General features: G+C 53.5%; 3 protein-coding genes across 3 annotated transcripts; 1 reads left to right on the top strand and 2 right to left on the bottom strand.

The window, feature by feature from the left end:
- Tprn (taperin) lies at positions 1-7,791 on the bottom strand. Its single transcript, XM_050154994.1, has 4 exons — positions 5,665-7,791; positions 864-1,089; positions 668-774; positions 1-560 (listed from the first exon to the last, which is right to left on the bottom strand). Exons 1-4 carry the CDS (start codon positions 7,540-7,542, stop codon positions 498-500), a joined length of 2,274 nt encoding a protein of 757 aa, XP_050010951.1. The 5' UTR covers positions 7,543-7,791; the 3' UTR covers positions 1-497.
- A 3,695-nt stretch (positions 7,792-11,486) lies between these two features.
- Positions 11,487-13,269, bottom strand: Tmem203 (transmembrane protein 203). Its single transcript, XM_050155203.1, has one exon. It carries the CDS (start codon positions 13,039-13,041, stop codon positions 12,631-12,633), a length of 411 nt encoding a protein of 136 aa, XP_050011160.1. The 5' UTR covers positions 13,042-13,269; the 3' UTR covers positions 11,487-12,630.
- A 55-nt stretch (positions 13,270-13,324) lies between these two features.
- On the top strand, positions 13,325-20,516 carry Ndor1 (NADPH dependent diflavin oxidoreductase 1). Its single transcript, XM_050155185.1, has 14 exons — positions 13,325-13,520; positions 13,800-13,877; positions 15,805-15,902; positions 17,326-17,424; positions 17,507-17,608; positions 17,731-17,940; positions 18,214-18,335; positions 18,420-18,640; positions 18,718-18,825; positions 18,993-19,107; positions 19,254-19,400; positions 19,493-19,611; positions 19,679-19,773; positions 19,876-20,516. Exons 1-14 carry the CDS (start codon positions 13,386-13,388, stop codon positions 20,018-20,020), a joined length of 1,794 nt encoding a protein of 597 aa, XP_050011142.1. The 5' UTR covers positions 13,325-13,385; the 3' UTR covers positions 20,021-20,516.
- The last annotated feature ends 320 nt before the right edge of the window (positions 20,517-20,836 follow it).

Below are 20,836 nucleotides of genomic sequence, written 5' to 3'. Positions count from 1 at the left end.
CTTGTTACAGTGTTGTTTATTGAGTCCAATATCAGAAAGGAAAAAAAAAATACCCTATCATCTATCATGAAGGGTGCCACCATAGTAGAATCATGGACTAAGGGCAGGAGCTTGGGGTTCATTCAACAAAGAGCAAATAGCTAGGACAGCCTCTCACTCCTGACAGTGGCCCCTCCCCAGAAGGTAGGAGCCAAGAGGCAGGACAGACAGCACTCTGGTGCAAGGTCTGTTCAGGCTCCCTACCTCATCACAGATGGGATGTTATGGACAGATGTCAGCCTGTCCCATAGGCAGTTCCCACCTGTTCTTCCTTGGCACCCCTAAAGGGGAGTGAGATTCAGACCTAAACCTAAAGGTAGAAGGCGACAGGGAGAGAGGAAGGCCCGAAGAGCCAGATGGAAGGGGTACAGAATAAAGTCAGGGCTCCTGGGCATTGACTGGCTTCTAGAACCACCACACCTGGGGCTAAGTCTTAGCCATCCTGGCAGCTCCAGGGGTCAGAAATAGAGGGCTGGCTCGCTGCGGAAGTCCGAGAGATCATTCTGACTGGCAGGTGTGAGCTGAAAGAATAGAATATAGCCACTAAGCCTTTCCAGGCATCAACCCCTTCCCCAGTAGGCTAGCCCATGGGGGTCTGGGTGTTCACCCCTCTCTCCACCTGGCTTACCATGACCTCCTTTGGTGGGAGTTCCACCTCACTTGGAGCCTGCACCAGTGTCTGCTCCTGCCACTTGCTGAAGGCCATGGAATGCTTGGGAGTGTAGCTGGACAGGCCTATGAGCCAAAGAGAATAGATATGGACACCTGGAAAATGTGGCCCAGGTTCCACTCCCAGCCTGCCCATCCCAACGGGTGGTGATTACCTGAGCTGCCATCTGGTAGTCGGGGGCTCTCAGGTCCCACACTGCTTACAAATGTGGCCCGGGGCAGGAAGAGGGAAAAGGACTTCTCTGAGTCAAGCCCCACTTCTTCCTCTTCACCATCTTCCTCTTCCTCCTCCTCCTCCTCCTCTTCTTCTTGGGCCAGGGAGCTCTCAGAAGGGTATTCAAATGTTGTGTGCAGGCTCTTGTCATTGAAGGAGATCTTCATCTAGGAGTAAAAGCCACGTCGGCAGGGGCCCTACCACCCAGCTAAGCACAGGCACTAACGGAGAGAAGACCCTTCTACTAAGAGATACAGGCCCCACCTATCCCATCCTCTGCTTGCAGCAGCTCCTAAGACTAATTCCACGTTCTGGGTATCTGACCTGCAGGAGCCTGCTTAAGAGGCTGATACCCAGGAAATTGGTGCTAGGTACCATCATGCATTTTTCAGGCTAGTGGGGAGTCCCACTTCCATAGAGTTTAGGGTACCAGCAATACCATCAATGACCGCCCCTACTGTGTATACCTCAGTGACTCCAGAATTTCATATTCAAGCAAATTCTCCCTTCTATCCCAGTAGCCTGGTTCTGAAGGACAGAAAGCTGTGGGCATCCTCTGTCACAATCCTCCTGCATGCTGAGAGTATCCCTGTCCCCGCGATTCAGTTATGATTGCTGAGGTTCCCTAGCCCTCAGCTGCGCTCAGCCTAGTGGGCTGGGAATGAATGCTGAGGTTCCCTAGCCCTCAGCTGCGCTCAGCCTAGTGGGCTGGGAATGAACATGAGCACTCATGTGCAGCAGATGGGGCAGTCTTGCCGGGCTCGAAATATTAAACTCCTAGGCACAGGACACCGACAGCCAGCTCAGGTTCCCCCTCTTCCCCTGGAAGGAGCCAGAGGCCCAGCAGGATGGAAGAGTAGCCTAGCAGGAGGGTTGAGCCTGTCCTGAGGTGGCAAAGTGACCCTGGCACAGTCCACAATGCACAAGGGCCCACAAAAGCAGGAGGCCTGAACAGGCCGGCATCCTGCCTCCTGTCCCTCTCAACCAACGGCCACACTTACCCACATGGCTATTCATACCCCTGAGCCCTCTCTGCCCATTGGGAGATTTTCCCCCTGCCCCAGGACCAGGGCCTGCTCAGAGAGATCTGTTCTTGCAGGTCCTCCCTACTTTGGCCATCTGCACATATGAACAGGAGCTGGAGAGACTCCCCTGGGTCAGGAGATGTCTACTCCTGTCATAATGAAGGCGCACTGTACCCTGCTCTGGCCTCAGAGGCCTACCTAGTCCTTGAAGACTAGATTGAACTGGAGACAGATAAGGTAGACATTGTCACCTGGCCTTCCTGACTAGCCTTCTGAGACAGGTACTCTAGTATGAGCCCAAGACAGTAGAGGGCCTTCTAAACCTAAGTGGCCCCTGGATGGAGCCCTTGAGTCCCATCCCCCCTACTACTGAGAAAACAGGACCAGCTGCCAGGGCCCAGCTGGATTAGCACACCCTCATTAGTCTGCATGACCAGTTCCCAGCAGGGAGGCTGAGGGGATAGATCTATGTGGGTATAGTGCCTGGCACGGCCTGGCCAGGCTGGGGGTGGGGAAGTGGCTCATAAGCCTGCCAGTCTCAGCTGCCCCCCCCCCAGTCACTTACTATCTCCCTTGTCTCCTCTGCCAGACCAGTGTTCATAGGCCTCCTCCCTCCCAGCAGAGGTCAGTGGGTCACATGGGTGACTCATGCTTATGACCCCTGCCAGGGTGGAGCTGCCAGGGCAGGCGGGGGAGGTACAGACAGGGATTGTCACTGTATATACCTGGTCATCAGTATCTGGGGGACTTTACCCAGCACACCTCATACAGCAGGCAGGTGATGGAACCTCTGGGCTTTCACGGGGGCCTTTAGTGGCAGAACCTCCCAGCTTTTACAGGGCCCTTTTGTTCTCCTTCAACCCGCCCTACCCATACACACCCAGCTTGGGTTACCAAATGGTGTCCACCCTGGGACTCAAAGCAGGGAAACTGCTCCACTGGCCCGGCTGAAGGTGATGTTTAGCCAGACCCTGCCCCCACTCCCTTGCGCGCACTGTCTGGTTCCCATCCCCCCCCCATTGGCCCCCAGCCAAAGTTCCCAAGGGTGACAGGACAATAGATCAGAGCCACCTAACTGGGATAACCACACCTGCTTCCTCCTGAGGGCAGACCCTGCACCAGTGAGATTTCATAAATTAGGGTCCAGTTTCTAGGGGGTCACCCATGAGAAGACTTGGAGGAGAGAAACTGCACATAAAGAAAGGCAGGTGAGAAGACACTCAGGCCAACTTCCACTGGGGGAGCTAGTTGCAGACTGAGGGGAGCCAATGCTGCTGGAGACAGCCAAAAGGACAGACGCACCTTCAAAGGGGAGCCAGGCTGAGGGCCACAACTGGGCCACAGAAAGTTGGGGTGAAGTTTACACCTGCCGGGAACGGGGGAGCCTGAGCCCTGAGGACACTAACATGCTTGGGTGTGGCACAGGAACAGGAGGTGGGAAAGAGGAAGAAGCAGCCAACCAGGTAGGAGCCACTGGTGATCCCAACCAGGGAGGAAGGGGTAAAAGGACACCCCTCTTGCCAAGAGAACAGTGGGGGCTAGGAGGGAAGAGAGGTGCAGAGAGGGACTCTCTTTCCCAATAGATAACCTAAATGGAATGTTTCTGCCAAGCTGCCTCTCAAGGACACTGGTCAATAAAGTCAGCCCTCACTCCCCAGAGCAGGGCTGATTCCCTGTGAAGTCACAATATGCTCTCCAAGTAGGCTACCTACACCATACCCTGCTGCCTAGAAGGTCCAGTGAAGAGCACCCCTCAGCTGTTCCCTGGAAAACCACGGGCATTGCCTTGGGGTCACCCAGTCATGGGGGAGGGGAACCAAAGTGTGCAGAGGCCCCAAAATCCTCTGGGCCCACCTACTCCCACCAAGAGGAAGCCCGAGTCTGGGCCAGGACAATGACTTGAGCAGCAAAACAAACACTCTGGGTTTCTCTAGGGGCTGCAGGTAGGAGGAATGTCAGGGAAAGGACAAAGTCCAAGAAGGCCTCACCCTGCACACTGCTCTGAAGGTTGGGCAGCTTTGGGCCCTGCCCCCTCCCACAGGCATTCTGTGTCTTGCTGGGCAGGGCAGCTGGTGCATGCACAGGCAGGACAGCACAACCAGCAGGTTGTGCTGCTACAGAAGGCCCTGCCCAGGCCACTTGGCCGTAATGAGCCTCGTCCATCTGGACCCCCCAACTCCCTCAGACTGGCCCAGACAGCCAAGCTGCTGGCCAGGGTCCTACCCCCAACAGTATTTGGGCCTTGCCCTGCTTTTGTTTTTGAGATCTACATGAACATCACACCTGCTCTTCTCACTTTAACCAACCAGGAATGACTCCCACAGTTGCCTCCAGACAGGGCAGGCAGGGTAGCCAGGCTTAGTATCAGCCTTTCAGTCTCAAGAGGAAGCCACGTTCATGGTGGAGGAGTATCCCCGGATAAAAGGTTCTAGAAACAGGAATCTGAACTCAGCTCCTGTCCCATGAGCTCCATGGCTTCGTGAACCTCCCAAGCTTCAGCTTCCTCCTCAACATAAGGGGTGCTTTTCATCACTTCTTTGTCAAGTACGGGGAGGGGCCACCTCAGAGATAGCAAGGTCAGGGTCACAGGGAAGGAAGGAGTAGAAAGAAGGGGTCTGGGTCAATATGGCCCAAGAACTCAGGGTAAAGAACAGACGAGAGTGGAAGAGATGTGGGCTCACGTGGTAAAAACTGTTACAGCTCTGAGTGTCCTCACCAGAATCCCCCAAGAGTGATCACTGTAGATTCCTGACCCAGCAGATTAATTGGCAAGGAAGATGATGCCAAGGCCAATGATGTCAGGAAGCAGAAAGTGAGGGGAAAAATAAAAAGAGTGAGGATGTGTGGCTCGTCACAATGGATCCCCATGGAAACTGAGGCTGGAGGTGGCGAACCCGGGCAGCCTAGCTTCTAGCTGTTCTGGAGCAGAAACTGTGGGTGCCATCTTGGCAGAAGGGAAAGGTGCACCTCCCTTTACCAGCTGACCGAAAGTCATGTGCGATTGGTCTTGGAATTTGCCCCAGGGGACAAACACGGACCCTGGAACAATCAGGAAGAATCTGAGGAACGCTTTCCTTGTACCCAGAGGGTTCCAAGCCACTAACCAGAGATAGACAGGAAATAAGGCTCTGGCCAATTCTGAGCCTCTAGGGGATTGTTCCTTGAATCTCTCTGCTCAAGGCCCTCTTGACCGAGTCTGGCAGGAAGCACCGGTGCTCAGTCCATGCTTACAGAGGCAAAGGCCTGCCAAGCTCTAGCTCCTGTACCTTCCAGGGTGCTGCGAACCTTCAATTGGCTCCACACAGCTATGTGTTCAGGCTGACCTCAGAGGAGGGTCTGCCCTAGCTTCTCATTTACATTCTCATATCCAGGCTCTAGATTATCTGTCCAAGCTAGGCTCCATAGGAATATGCCAGGCTTATCAAATTAAAGACCAAGTGAGAGCCAACAGGCCAGGCTATTTCCTGAAGGTAGACCTGCAATTAGTTGGAACTAACCATTCCAAAGTGGAACTAACTATTCCAAAGAGTTGCAGGGGCTCCGCGCTGCCTGGCTAGCTCTTCCTTCCAAACCTCGGGGGTAAACAGCAGGCTGACCAACCCCAGCCTTGAACTGTCCTAGCTCCACAAGGGCCCAGAACCTGGCACAACCACACAGCCCAAGTCTGTCATCTATCCAGAAACCAACCATGCCAGCAGCCCTCTCCCTACCATTTACCTTTTTTCTGGAAGAGCCAGCCTTGATGAGGCAGGACTTCTGCAGGGCCAGGTAACCACCAATCACTTCAATCTCATGTACAGTGGGGTAGCGTTTCTTAAGGGTGTTCTCCAGGGCTGGGTGGGGTCCTGAGAGGCTGTCAGCGTCCTGTTCCTCAGTCTCCTGCTGCTGGGACTGCCCATTGGCCCGACTGAAGTGTGGCTCCTGAAGGGTCTCTGGCTTCCTCTTGGGCACCACTATGAAAGTGTTGCTGCCTCGGTTCGGGAGCTCTGCAGTGTGCCCAGGCCTGGCAAGGTGCAGGCGGTACTGGGGGGACCCACCAACTGCTGAGGAGGGCAGTTGGGCTTCTTGGGAGGGCTCCTCTTCTGAGTCTACTTCATCAATGAAGGTGACTGGAAGTCCTGGCCGCCCAGGCTCCTGGCCATTCTTGGCCAAGCCAGGAACCAAGCCCTCAGTCGGCTCTGCTTCAACAGTGGTTGGTAGGAATGGAGGTGGTGAGGATGACTGCGGCCACCTAACAGACCTGTCTGTGACAGCGGTGGCTGTCCGGGGGCAGCCCTCCTCCCTAGCTGCCCACTGCATCTCAGCAGTCAAGGTACTCCTCTCTAGGACAGGCGCACCATCCACTGTAGACACCGGCTGGGCTCTGAGACCCTGGCTCTGAGAGGCCCAGCCGACCTCCCGGTTTGGCTCCTCTGACTGCCTCCCCTCCGAAGGATGGTTCCCAAGGGCCTTGCGCTTGGGGATCAACACGAAGGAGTTGCGGGAGTTAACACGGAGGTTGGCCAGGGCCCTGGCCTGAAGGTCCCCGACTGGGATAGTTTCCACATCTGGCTTGGGGGCTGGCCTTATTTCGAAGGAGTCATTGGCGCTGGTGGCAGAGGAGACCCACCGGCGCTGGTTGGGGGTGGCACTGGTTGGGCTGGGCGCCGGCATGGCAGGGGGCCCAACCGGAGTGGCACTTGGGGTCCCAGGGCTTGGGGGTGAGTGGAGGGAGGGTCCCCCTGACTCCACCTTTGGCTTCCACTTGCCCGGAACAGGAGGAGAGCCCGACAACCCATTGACAGGGCCGGCCGGGAACTTCTGGGTCACGGGTCCATTAGAAAGCGAGTGATTGACCGCACCGCGGGGCAGGCCCCGGGGGTGGACAGTGAAGGAGTTGCTCCCCGTCTTCCGTAGGAAGTCGCTGCGCCGGGCCCCAGGACCCGCGGTACCATCGGGGTGCGCGGGCTCGCAACAGGCGGAGCGCTGACTCGCGCGCGGGGCAACGAGAACAGGCGAAACAGGGAGTGCGGGCTGGCTGGGACGCACCGATGGGGCAGAAGCCAACGACCGATTGGTGGGAGCGCGCGTGGCAGTAGATGGAGGCGCCACGGGAAGCTGCGGAAGCCCAGAGTGGGAGCGCTCCGGGCTCCCGCGGCTGCGGGGGGAGGACGGCGAGTCGAACTTCTCCAGCAGTCGGCTGACACGGCCCGGCTGAGGCGCCTCCTGAGGCGCCTCGTACACCACTACCTCGGCAGCGCGGATGCCCGCAGCGGGCGGCAAGGCGGGCGGGAAGCCAGGAGTGGACTCGATGATGAGGATGTTGTCGGCTCGGATGGTACGCACGCCCGGCACGCGACGGTACAGCTCCAGCAGCTGCTCCGCCGGCCGTGCCCCTCGCCGCCGCTCCGATTCAAGTCTCATGAAGGGGTTCTCGCTCAGCGGACCCAGACTCTCCGCCAGAACCAGCTTCTCGTTCTGTCCCTCCGGCGCCGCTCCGGGTCCCGGGCCTCCGCTCAGGGCGGCCAGTTTAGCTCGCCTCCGCTCAAGGATCTCCCGCTTCCAGGCGGGCATCGCGGTGCGCGACCCCGGGCCCGGCCGCCCTAGGCCGGCCATGCTTGCCGACGCAGCCGCGGACGGGACTGCACAGGCTGCAGCTCGCCGCCGGACAGACTCTCAGCTACCTGCCTCAGTACCGCGCCGTGCCACGCCCCCCTTGGTAGCCGCCAATTGGGCAAGTGCGCTCTGACCCAAGGGCAGACTTGCCCGCCAATGGGAGAGGTATACGGCCCAATTGATTGGAGGACACTCACTTACACCCTCCCCCTAAGGCGTCCTTATTGGACTACAACCGGTACCGGCCAATCGCTATTGGTGAAGATCAGTGGACACGGCTCAATGGCTGCCCCTCACTTCCGCCTCTGCCCTCTGGACGCGGCACCTGTGGACCACAATTAGGGCTGGTTTTGGCACGGCACCTAGCAGACCCTTGCTACGTAGATGACCTTGGTACTTCCTCGACACCCAGGCAACCACTCTGGTTTCTTGGCAAGAGCCGTGCGCAAGAGCTGGGAGGTCCTTGCTCCCGTGGGCAGTAAACAAGCGCACGGGGCTTTCCACCTTTGGGCCCAGGCCCTGCTCCAATCAGGAGTCCTTGAACCTCAGCGGACAGACAGGCGAGGGCCCCTTCAGGACCTAGAAATCCTGCGTCTGAGATCCACTCAGGCATAAGAAAATTGTTTTTTCGAGAATCTCGGTTTTGTAGATCCCAGAGCTGTTGATTAGACCTATGTATGTGAGCCTCTGGAAGTTTGCCATTTCTGGCCCTGCGCACCTGCTTGCTTGTGTAACCTGTTCGTGTGTGTAACCTACACACGAACAGGTTACACATGCAAGCAGAGCGACACACACTTAGGCAGTTCTGTCACACAAAAGAGCACAAAAACTAGGGTAAGGGTAGTTCCAGTTCTGTTGAACTCCCTCCAAGAGTGGGAAGGGGCCAGTGACTGGGTCACAACCTCACAGCCGAGGCCGGGCGATGGTGGCGCACGCCTTTAATCCCAGCACTCGGGAGGCAGAGGCAAGTGGATCTCTGTGAATTCGAGACCATCCTGGTCTACAGAGCTAGTTCCAGGACAGGCTCCAAAGCCACAGAGAAACCCTGTCTCGAAAACAAAACAAAACAAACAAAAAACCCAACAACCTCACAGCCGACAAGTCTTTAGGAAGTTTCTTTGGGCAGAACTGCATATTACCCAATCTTTACCCCCTTTCCAGTGTACACAGTAAGGCAACTGTCTGGTAGCATTAGAAAATTGGGGAACCGGGCAGTGGGCAGTGGTAGCACACAACTTAAATCCCAGCACTTGGGAAGTAGAGGCAGGAGGAGTTCGAGGCCAGTCTGGTCTACCAAGCAAGTTGCAGGATAGTTACACAAAGAAGCCGTCGTGAAAATAATAAACCAGGTGGTGGTGGCGCACGTCTTTAATCCCAGCACTTGGGAGGTAAAGGCAGGCATATCTCTATGAGTTCGAGGCCAGCCTGGTCTACAAGAACTAGTTCCAGGACAGGCTCCAAAGCTAAAGAGACCCTTTCTCGAAAAACCAAAACCAAAAGAAAAAGAAAATAAATGGAAAAAAGAAAGAAAAACAAAGAAAATTGGAGACCAAGTTTAGAAGTCTCTGTTTCCTTTATCTGCCCTACAGACAACAGCCAGCTCTGTTTCATGGACTGTGGGTCTCTGCAAAAACAGTGGATTCCGCCTAGGGATGTATGCCTTTGCTGGCTTCTGGGTGCATGGCAGTCTACAATCTGGCACCACCTTAACGCTGACTTACCTGCTTGCCCGTTCCATTAGGAGATTATAAACTGAATTTCAGCTATCCGGAAGCCTTTCCCAAATCACTTTTTATTTTTCTCTAGATAGCATCAGAGATTGAACCTAGGGCCTTTTGGATGCTGGGCAAGCACTCTACTACTGAGCTACAACCCTTCAAATCACTGCTTCTAACACTCAACGGCTTCTTATTAAGCACTGAGCCATCTCTCCAGCCCTTACTCAAGGCTTCTTTACTCAGATTTCCCAGTTCCAAATCACCAAAACAAAACAGGAACACAAAACAAAATCTAAGAAGTGTTAAAGGAAAACCACTCCAAAGTTCAGCTTGTATCTTGCTTTGATAAAAGTCATCCCTATCTTGGGTTGGAGACATTTTCTTCCAGCTGGAGCAAATTAGCCAGGCTAAAGTAGCCATGCCCAGACAGAGGAGGGGCAAGCTGCCGTACTGGAGCACAGATCAGCATCCCTGTTATGCTAAGGGCCACATGCAGTTATTAGCCTAGTGACTCTGTCACCAGGAGACATGGCAATGTCACAAGAAACTTTCGGTTATTACAGATGAAGGCTGCTCCTGACATCCAGTGAGCAAAGCCTGGCACACTACAAACATCCTACATCTTCAGGACAGTCTCTGCAGCCACAGTAAAAACTGACTGGGCTGGTGAGAGAACCTATACAGCTGCAACTCATTCCTGGGGCTTCAATGCCCTCTTCTGGCCTCCATGGACATTGCACATATGGTGCACACCCACATATAAATCCTTTTTTCTTTTTTCTCTTTTTGGTTTTCTCGAGACAAGGTTTCTCTGTAGCTTTGGTGCCTGTCCTGGAACTAGCTCTTGTAGACCAGGCTGGCCTCGAACTCACAGAGATTTGCCTGCCCCTGCCTCCTGGGATTAAAGAGTGCTGGGATTAAAGGCGTGCGCTACCACCACGCGGCAAATCCTTTTCTTTTCTTTTTTAAAAATATTTATTTATTTATTATGTATACAATATTCTGTCAGTGTGTATGCCTGCAGGCCAGAAGAGGGCACCAGACCTCATTACAGATGGTTGTGAGCCACCATGTGGTTGCCGGGAATTGAACTCAGGACCTTTGGAAGAGCAGGCAATGCTCTTAACCTCTGAGCTATCTCTCCAGCCCGCAAATCCTTTTCTTAAATGATTTTTTTTTTTTGCAAGAATGATCTAGCAGGGCGATAGTGGTGCACGCCTTTATCCCCAGCACTTGGGAGGCAGAGGCAGGCTGACCTCTTTGAGTTCAAGACCAGCCTGGTCTATAAAAGGAGTTCCAGGAGAGCCAAGGCTACACACCCTGATTTTTTGTTTGTTTGATTTAAAAAAGATCCAGCACTGCTGAAGAAACTGTGCTCTGCAGGTCACATCAGATCTGTCAACTATTAACTTTTGTTGATGCTCTTTTAGACTCCACTCCGCTCTTCTCTCAGGCTGCTGCATCTCACAGCCCAGGCTGGCTTCCAACATCACTACAAAGTGATGACTTTGTAGTTGTGGTCCTCCTCCTCCACTGCACCCAATCGGGGATGACAGGTAAACACTCTTAACAATGAAGCTATAGCCCCAAGTCCCTTTTCTCCCCCTTTCTTTCTGTTTTACAGCCACTTCAGGAAACACTGCGACATCCTGTTTTAAATCCTTTAAAAATGTAAAACTTAGAGCTTAAGATGGCTCAGCAGGTAGAGGTGCTTGCAAGCCAGACTGACTACCTGAGTGTGTTCTGATATCACAAGGTTAACAAATCACCTGTATGAGTGGTATGGCGCATGTGCTCCTTACCCCCCCACACACAGAAATTTTAAAATGTAAAAACCATAATGTAGCTCAGTTGGTAGGATGCTTGCCTAAACCAGGTGTGATGGTGCATGCCTTTAATGCTAGCATTTGGGAGGGAGAGGCCAGCCTCTATGAGTTTGAGGTACGGTTACAGAGTAAGTTCCAGGTCAGTCAAGGTTACGAAGTTCCTGTTTCAGTAGTAATAGTACTACTAATATAATGCTTGTCTAGTACACATGATGCCCTGGGTTTGATTACCATAATCACATAAAACTGGAAGTTAAGCCAGGTGGTAGTAGCACCTTTAATCCCAGCACTTGGGTGGCAGAGACAGGTGGATCTCCCCTATTTAGAAAAAAAAAAGTAAAAAACTATTCTGATTCTCAGATCTGGGCCATTAAAAAAAAAAAAAAACCAGACCTCAGGCCATCATTTTTCAACTTTATAGGGTGTCATCAGAGCTCACCAGTGGCATCTACACTAACACGGAGTCAAGGGCTCTGTTATGGCGCTCTAGGAAGTACATACAGCCTATTGTTTTCAGCTGGGACAGTAGTGGTGCAAGTTACCCATCTTCTAAAATAAGAAACAAGAACTTTCCAAGAATATTTAGTCTAACACCCATTGTGCTCTACCATATGTTCCGGGGCACCAACCACTTCAGCCCTGTGAGCCGCTGTCCACATGGCAAGTAACATCTTCACATTCACCTACTCAAACACTGAGATGTCTAAGTATATATTGTTGATTTCAAGAAACATTCTTTCCATCTCAGCAAATGGTCTCATTTGGCACACGACTGACATAAAATCAAAGACCTGGGGTCAATAAACTCAAGTTGTTCACAAGTTCTTATGTAAAGTACCCATTGCCAAGAGCACTGGAGAACCTGTTCCTGTCTTTGGTCCTTCAGAGAGGTTTGTCTAGCTCAGGTGTACTAATGATGCCTGCCACCAGGTGGTGGGGATCGCTGTGAAACTGCAATCTGTTGGGCCAGGAAAGCAATGCCTTGAGACCAAGAGTTTTTTTTCTCAGACTGCAGATAATCCTATTCGTGCCCTTTTGCAACAGTTTGATGTCTCTGTGTGGGATGAAATGAAGAAAGGACTTTTCTTTCCCTGGACAGGAAAGAGTGACGCAAGCTCTCTCACACTATCGATCGATGGTTTAACAAGTCTGGCCTGGACCGATGGAGGGGCAAGCGCTGAGGTCAGTGGTCAGGGCTGCTGAGTGAACAAGCTGATTTAGAAAAGGGTACATTACCATGGGAAATACTCAGAGTCTATCAAGATATTTTTACTTATACACAGTTTCCAAATGTCAGAAAAGTTCAGTATTATCTGACAACTCATAGCATGAATACCAGGAAATAAATTTTACTAATCAAGGCTTCACTTTTAAGTTTAGCTGAGGAAACAATCTTAGATATAGAGAAAACTGGACAGTACGCTGGGCACAAGCAGACACTGATTTCTGACCAAAGCTCCTCCAGTGTGGCGCCAAGTAGGGTCTGAACTGGGAGATCCAGCACTCCAGCTGGGCGGTGCTCCATTTCCAGCCCCTGCACGAGGCTAGTTGACGCGACAAGCGCGGATCATGAGCAGCTGCAGGAGAATGAAGACCGGAGACGTGATCAGGCCGAACCAGAGCTCTCGAGTTTGCTCCACTAGCTTCTGACACAGCAGCATCTCAAAGACAAACTTGAGGCTAAGGACTGTGAGAACCCAGAAGAGGCGCAGTACAGCCAGCCGCTTCTCCCCGTCTTGGAAGAGGCGCACCGACACGATGGTGGTGAAGTAGGTGCTGAGCCCGTCGGCGGCGAAAAAGGGCACAAATACATTCCACCAGGAGAGTTTCGGGGCCAAGCCGTCCACTCGCAGTGCCAAAAGCACGGAGAACACCAACAGAGCCAGGAGGTGCACAAAGATCTCAAAGGTGGCGAAGCCCAGCCATTGTACCAGCTCCCGCAGCGAGAATAACATCGCGCCTATTTAATACCGGCCGCAGTCCGGCCGACGGCGCCCCGCACCGGGCCGTGCCCGCTTCGTCCGCGGGCCTGGCTACCGCCTGCTGCCGCCGCTGCACACACGAGGCAGCAAGCGGCCGAGCCCGGCCTGGACACCGGCTCCGGCGCTCCCCTCTTCTCCAGACCCCTAATCTGGACCCGGAAAGGGATGCTAGCGAACGCCGCCCCCGGTCCAGACGCTATCCCCGCCCACCCACACCCCACCCACCTCGCGGTGGCGCAGCCTAAGGGCGTCACTTCCTGTTGACAACGGAAGGGGGAAGTGAGTGGGGTGTAAGGTTCTGGCCGGCGTGTGCGGTAATGCAGGTTCCGCAGCTACTTGTGCTTTTCGGCAGCCAGACTGGCACAGCCCAGGATGAGGCGGAGAGACTGGGCCGAGAGGCCCGCCGCCGGCGGCTAGGTTGCCGCGTGCAGGCGCTGGACTCGTATGCGGTGGTGAGGCTCGGGTGATTCGGCAGAGACCCTCCACCGGACCCCGCGTCCTCGAAAGGAGGGCTTTTGAGTGCGGCCCTTCGGCCCCAGGCGGATTTAGGGGAAAGGGAGGCTTGGCACGAGGCTGATGCCTGAGAAGGAGAATAATTATTTGAGAGTAATTCTCCAAGCACTTGACTCTGTTACCCTAGATGAATGGGCGCGGGTGGGGGGCGGTGCAGGGAGGATACTGATGAGGAGGGCTGTCCGAGACCTTACACGTACCCGTGTCTTGTCCTTGAGGCGGATCTCATTAGGGAGCCCCTGGTGATATTTGTTTGTGCGACCACAGGCCAAGGAGACCCTCCTGACAACATGAAGGTAAGGCTGGCCTGATGTGTGCCCTCACCCCGTTTTCATTGCTGTGAGAGTCCCCAAGGTGCATAGGAAACAGTCGCCCTTTAGTGCTTGATGTATATGAGAGGTAGTCTTTGAACGGATCTGGGGAGAGAAATAGCTCTTAATAGCCACTCAATAGCCTTGATCTCTATTTTTAGCCATTTTGTTTGTTTTCCCAGGCCCACTAGGAGGGTCTTGGCATAAGAATCACAAAGCCCCTACCTCCTCCAGGACTGCCTTCTAGCATGGTCAGACAGGAGGGGTTCCCCTTTCCCAAAGGTCAAGCAATAGTCTTGAGAAGAGTAGCAGCCATCAAGGGTGAATTGAAGTAGAATCAAAACCAGTCTGGAGAGCTGTCCCTAGGCCAGGGGTGATTATTAAGAAGAGCAGTATATGTAGGACAGAGACTAATCTCAAGCACTAGAGATGCTGAAGTAGAAGGGTCAGGAGTTCAAGGCTGCCCACACCTACATGACAAGTGTCTCAAAAGTTCAAAAAGTAGGGCCAGAGAGATGGGTCAGAGGTTAAGAGCACTGGCTGCTCTTTTAGAGGTCCTGAGTTCAATTCCCAGCACCCACATGATGGCCCTCAGCCATCTGTAATAAGATCTGAAGATTTCTTATGGCATGTGCGTATATAATAAATAAATATACTTTTTAAAAAAGTTCAAAAAGTATCAGCCACATATGCCGGCATTCAGAGTAATCTCAACATTCCAGAGGTTGAAGCTAAACGACCTAGCCTTGCGCCTTGCACTGGCCTCAAGCAAAATCACTTCTTAAAAAATAAAAAAATAAATAAAAAAAAACAGCAAAGAAAGTGCCAAGGAGATGAGGGAACTGAGATCTCCCTCAGGTTTGAGGTGTTGTGGTCTATGGACAGATAAGATACCCAGCATCCCCCACATAAGGGCAGGAATCAATGGTGTCTGACCCAGTCACAGCATGAACTGGAGCCCTTTGAAGAGGCTACAGACCCAAAGCCCAAAACCACATGCAGGGGCACAGGTCCTCAGTGACTGTCTGCTGAACATGATGGCCTTGGCCTCTCTTCCTTGATCTTCTTTAAAACACATCGGAATTATAGGAAAAGACCCAATGATTGTGTCTCTGCCTGTCCCCTGCTGGTGAAACTCTCAGTGAGACGGGCCTGTCCTGAGGCTTTTCCAGCAGCTTCCAAGTACAAATAGGTCACATTCACACAGAGAGGAAAGGAACGAATGGTTGCTGGAGTGAGAGGTGAGTGATGACAGGCACATAATGGAAGGACAAGACAGCAGCCATGCTTAGGAAGGGGCCTGCTGAGAGCAGAGGGGCACTCTCAGAGTGGGCGTGACTACCTGATGACCAACAGGACAAAGGACAACAGTAGGTGGCACTGGTGGCTCAGAAGTGGCCACTAAACTGGAAAGGTCAGTGTAAACCCAGAGTTTGAGGGCATGAATCAGTGAGTCGACACCTTCAGAGGGCCAGGCCACGCCCCATCTCCCTTTTATACCCAGAAGACTTCAGTCAGAATGCTGACCCATCCCTTCGGCAGTGGACTGGCTGGCCCACCACTACAGTAGAAGGGGAAGCGAGTTCACCCCTTAGGTGGGAATAGGAAGAATAGTTTTATTGAGTATACTGCAAGAGGACACCAGGCTGACCTAGTAACTAGATTACCATGGGGCATTGAGCTACAGGTTACCATTTTTGAGAAATACTTACACGGTGAGGATAAGTTTTCTTTACGTACAGGTTCCTGGTCTGTAATTGGCATGTTGCTAAGGAGAGATGTCTAGATTGGCCAGTGTACACTTCTGGACTCTAATGGTCTTCCTTCCGCACCATCCTCTCCCTGCTGGGGCCTTAGACAGACAGAAAACCGGCCTAAGGTGGGGTCCTAACATGGTTTCCTGTGTCTACAGAACTTTTGGAGGTTCATTTTCCGGAAGAGCCTGCTCTCCACCTCTCTCTGTCATATGGACTTCGCTGTCCTAGGCCTCGGGGACTCCTCATATGCCAAGTGAGTAGGGGTGGACATGCTGGCCAGATAGGGATATTTCTCAAGATCATGCAAGAAATGAGACAGGCAGCTGAGCCCCAGGTGCCTATCCACGGTAGATCATGTGTCCCTGCACTGTGTTAGCTGACCAACCTTACCACATATGCTCTAATCCTTGAAGAACTTGGCACAGAGGAGACCACAGTTGGGGTAGGAAAAGGGTGGCAGAGTACCACCATGGAATCGCGGGCACAGGGAGGCTCAGACCAGCCAGCATTCCATTACAACACGTGATGACGTTCAACCACACCTGATCTGCCCCTGTTCCACATAGGTTCAAAACACTGTGAAGCATCGACAACTTGAAAAGAGCACCGAGGGGAACGGCTCATCTTCAAGTGGCTTGTTAGGCAGGGAGGAGGTTCACGGGTTTCTTTTCTAGGCATGTTGTGGACAGCTGTGTCCGTTAACCAGCAGTGCTGTTCGCATCGTTCATTCCGTGGGGTGGTGATGAGGGATTTCTCCTCAGAGGTGCACCTAGATATCTAAAAGCTAGGACAGCAGCATTTTGAACACTTCCTACTTTCACAGGGCCCGGTATCATCCAGCATTGAGGGCAACTCAATCACCATAAACAGTTGTGTACATGACAGGGTTCTTACTTTAGATTTAAGTCAGGTGGCGATGGCGCAGGGCAGGCCTTTAATCCCAGCACTTGGGAGGCAGAGGCAGGCTGGTCTCTGAGATTAAAAGAACAGAAATGGAAGCTGGGCATAATGGCTCACTCACCTGGAATCCCACCACTCAGGCTGAGAGGATTGCCACAATCTCTAGGCCAGCCTAGGCTACAATGTGGGACCCAATCTCACTAAACCAAAAAATAGAAAATCGGAAGATTGGTGGCAACATGGCCTTGGCTCTGCTAGAGATTGTGCTCACTTGCAGTGTGTGGATGCACAGACCACGTGGGAGGAGATTGTGCTCACTTGGAGTGTGTGGTTGCACAGAACACGTGGGAGGGAGTCCAGCTGTGGATGTGGTCCCCAAATGGACAAGCTGGTACAGGGACCAGTGTGTACTTTACAGACCAAAGGAAATCCTATTACAGGAAAACATGGTTAACTGCCCCTCCCCCGATCTCCAGTGGTAACGAGCCCTGACCAATGGGAGTACAGGGCCTTAGTCACTTCAGAAAAGGGTTGATAAGATGAGACTGTCCTCCACATGGCACCTTCTTGAGATCAGGGACCTAGCATTTGCTATCCTTGTTGCTCCAACCTCATCCCCTGTATACTGAAGCCCCCTCCCTCCTAGGATGAGGCCAGTGTGCACTGCTGAGGGAGTAACGCTTGAGGGAAGCCTGCACTATTTACTCTGCCCAGGAGGTCAGCTGAACTACCTCCCTCACTGTTGATTATCTCTGTCCGCCTTGCTGTCTCCACAGGTTCAACTTCGTGGCCAAGAAGCTCCATCGTAGGCTGCTGCAGCTAGGAGCCAGTGCCCTCCTACCCCCATGTCTGGGTGATGACCAGCATGAGCTGGGGTAAGTGGTGGTTGCAGTGGCCTTCTTTGGCCGCTCCATCTGGCTCTGGCCAGCAGAGGCCAATGCCTGTGCTTTCTCTTAGGCCCGATGCTGCCATTGACCCCTGGCTGGGAGAACTTTGGAAGAAGATAATGGGTCTGTACCCAGTGCCTCTTGACTTTCCTGAGATCCCTCTTGGAGTCCCGTGAGTCTGAACCTTGGGGTGTGAGTGCCAAGGGACTTTGAGCTGGTTAGCAAAAAAAAATTCCTCAAGGTATGGTTGAGTGGTCCTGTACACCTGATATTTCTTTCCACTTTCCCCCACAGCTTGCCCTCCAAGTTCATCTTCCAGTTTGTCCAGGAGGTTCCCAGCGTAGGGACTGAGGGGCTAAAGCTATCCAGCTCAGACCCTCAGAGACCCCCATCAGAGTTACAGCCCTTTCTGGCACCTGTGATAACCAACCAGAGGGTCACTGGCCCCCAACATTTCCAGGATGTTCGGCTGATTGAGTTTGACATTACAGACTCGAGTATCAGGTGAGGGGCAAAAGCCCTCAGGCAGTTCGGCAGGGTGCCCATGTAATGTTGGGAAGCTGATGTGGTCAGGGAAAGGCAGTGGGTAGATATTCAGAAGGGTCAAACAAAGCCAAGGGCTAGGTGGCTCAGTGGCTTGAAAATCTCTACTTGACATTCCCTTTCTTCCTCTTCAGTCTCCTTAGTCCCTCCATCCTCCCCTACATCCTCCCCTTCCCCTCAGCCCCTTGGTCCTTCCTACATCATTCCCGCATATCTGGTGGCTTTTCCATGTAGTTATGCTGCTGGTGATGTCGTATCCATTATGCCCTCTAACTCGGAGACCCACACCCAGCAGTTCTGCCGGTTGCTGGGCTTGGACCCCAAGCAGTTTTTCCTGCTTACGCCACGGGAGCCAGGTGAGTATGGCAGATGCACCACCTCTTGAGGCCAAGGCGCCACCCGATGTCCCTGCCCACCAAGTCTCCATGCCATTCCTGCAGGCGTCCCTCACCCATCAGGGCTGCCTCAGCCCTGCACAGTGTCGCATCTTGTCTCACGGTATTTGGACATCGCCAGCGTGCCCCGCCGTTCCTTCTTTGAGCTCTTGGCTTGTCTTTCTCCACATGGGCTGGAGCGGGAGAAGCTGCTAGAATTCAGCTCTGCCAGAGGTCAGGAAGAGCTCTGGGAGTACTGTAATCGGCCCCGCAGGACCATCTTGGAGGTGGGCTTGTGGGCAGTGGTGGGTATGGGCTCTCAGCACTGGCATGCCACCGCCATTCTAAACCTCCCTCTGTCCAGGTGCTGTGTGACTTTCCACACACGGCAGCTGCCATTCCTCCAGACTACCTTTTGGACCTTATCCCTCGGATCCGCCCACGGGCCTTCTCCATTGCCTCTTCCCTGCTGGTGAGGGACTCAGTGGACTGGCTGTGGGAAAGCTGGGACGGGGCAGGGTGTTTGCAGACGGGTTGCCTTCTGAACAGGGACAGTTTCTCTATCAGAGCCTGCCCCTCGTGGGGTTGGTAGCAGACAGGAATGGTTTAGCAGGGCAGGGCCTTCCCTGTGCCCCCTAGGCTCATCCCGGGAGGCTACAGATCCTTGTGGCTGTGGTACAGTACCAGACTCGCCTCAAGGAACCCCGCCGTGGCCTCTGCTCCTCCTGGCTAGCATCCCTGAATCCTGAGCAAGGTGATCTCTATTTCTGGGGGTGGGAGAGACCGCAGCCTCAAGCTCCTACCTTCCCTGTACCTCCTGCTACAGGGGCTCAAGCCCCACCAGTGAGCACCTCAACCTTTTGTTTTGACCTCCTTCATGCCTTCTCCCTCCTGCAACAGGACCTGTCCAGGTGCCTCTGTGGGTGCGGCCTGGGAGCCTCGTGTTCCCAGAGACACCAGACACACCCATTATCATGGTAGGGCCTGGAACTGGTGTGGCTCCCTTTCGAGCAGCCATTCAAGAGCGAGTGGCCCACAGCCAAACTGGTGAGTATAGGAGTCCCAGGACAGTGTGACCACTGAGACGGGTCTGGCTGAGTCCCTGTATCCAGACAAGGGGGCCACCCTATGTACCCCAGGAAACTTCTTGTTCTTTGGCTGCCGCAAACGGGACCAGGACTTCTACTGGCAGACTGAGTGGCAAGAGCTAGAGAAGAAAGGCTGCCTGACCCTGGTTACGGCCTTCTCCCGGGAGCAGGTGAGTATACTCAAGTTAGGTGGGGCAGGAGTGGGGATGGCTGGGACTCAGCCTGTGACACCTGCAGGAGCAAAAGGTGTACGTGCAGCATCGGCTCCGAGAGCTGGGGCCCCTTGTCTGGGAGCTGCTGGATCGCCACGGTGCCCACTTCTACCTAGCAGGGTGAGCCAATTTGGGGGTGTAGAGGAGCGGACCAGTCTTCAGAGGTGGGGAGTGGGGGTTGGGGCCACAGGATCACTGAGCTTTCTGAGCCTACCCCTCCAGCAATGCTAAGTATATGCCTGCGGACGTTGCGGAAGCCCTGACGTACATTTTTCAAGAAGAAGGACAACTCTCCAGCGCAGATGCGGCTGCCTACCTTGCCAGGCTCCAGCAGACACTGCGTTTCCAGACTGAGACCTGGGCCTGAGGAGCCACTTGCTAGCTCACGTCCACACCAACAGCCGCACTGGAGAGCCTCCTGGAGTCTACAGGGCCCATTATCACCTCCTGTCCTCTGATCCCAGAACACTTGTGAGACCATGGTGTAGCTTCTTGACTCCAGCTGACTAGCAGGGCACTCTCTGAATCCAGCCAAATTCAGTGGAACCCAGTGTCCCACCCACACTTCCCCCAACCCCAGTGCAATGTACACTCCTGGTTTCCTCTCTGTCCCCATCACTGTGCCCCAGATCTGCATTATGGTCCATACCACAGGAGCTGCTAAGGCCTCCAGGAGGCAGGGAGTCCTGTGAGGGCCGCACTGCCCCTCTGCCCTGGTGCTATTTCCATTCACCCACAGCACCTGTGGGACTCGGGCTCAGGTGAGAGGCCCCAGGGGCTGATTCTCCTGAGCACTGAGAATGAACAAGTCAGTCTGTCTCAGGCCCTTAACACCTTGAGTAAACTGCCTGGGTAGCTACTCACTTCTGTGCTTTTGCGTCTCCTAGATTTGGGGATGGTGGGTGGGATTGGATTATCTGCATTTGCTAATGTTAGCCAAAGACTCTTCCAGGCCATGTGTGAGGCTGCATGCACCTATGCTAGGATCACACTGCACTTGGATGTCTGATGTCTAAGTTCCTGTTGGTCTGGTCTCTCTCCCCTTTGTACTTAGAAGGCAGGTCTTGGCTCTGTCTGATCTTAAACCTTAACAGTTCAGCTAAGTTCATGCCCTTCTTTGATGGCCAGAGAGTTATTGGAAAGTCTCAGCCCAGTGCTGGAACACACTATCTAGAAGAACGAG

This window comes from Alexandromys fortis, unplaced genomic scaffold (genome assembly GCF_014885135.2).
Source record: "Alexandromys fortis isolate MF-2015 unplaced genomic scaffold, M_Fortis_MF-2015_v1.1 scaffold_72, whole genome shotgun sequence".
Classification (NCBI taxonomy): domain Eukaryota; kingdom Metazoa; phylum Chordata; class Mammalia; order Rodentia; family Cricetidae; genus Alexandromys; species Alexandromys fortis.
The sequence above is the reverse complement of the archived record's forward strand: the minus strand, read 5'-3'. Positions and strand labels throughout refer to the sequence as shown.

Coding starts and splice junctions, on each gene's coding strand:
- Tprn (XM_050154994.1), bottom strand. CDS start 7,542: ATGGCCGGCCTAGGGCGGCCGGGCCCGGGGTCGCGCACCGCGATGCCC. Junction 775..863: donor ACTACCAGATGGCAGCTCAG/GTAATCACCACC, acceptor TTTGGCTCATAG/GCCTGTCCAGCTACACTCCC. Junction 561..667: donor TCCCACCAAAGGAGGTCATG/GTAAGCCAGGTG, acceptor CTATTCTTTCAG/CTCACACCTGCCAGTCAGAA.
- Tmem203 (XM_050155203.1), bottom strand. CDS start 13,041: ATGTTATTCTCGCTGCGGGAGCTGGTACAATGGCTGGGCTTCGCCACC.
- Ndor1 (XM_050155185.1), top strand. CDS start 13,386: ATGCAGGTTCCGCAGCTACTTGTGCTTTTCGGCAGCCAGACTGGCACA. Junction 18,336..18,419: donor GCTTACGCCACGGGAGCCAG/GTGAGTATGGCA, acceptor CCATTCCTGCAG/GCGTCCCTCACCCATCAGGG. Junction 19,401..19,492: donor AGTGGCCCACAGCCAAACTG/GTGAGTATAGGA, acceptor TATGTACCCCAG/GAAACTTCTTGTTCTTTGGC.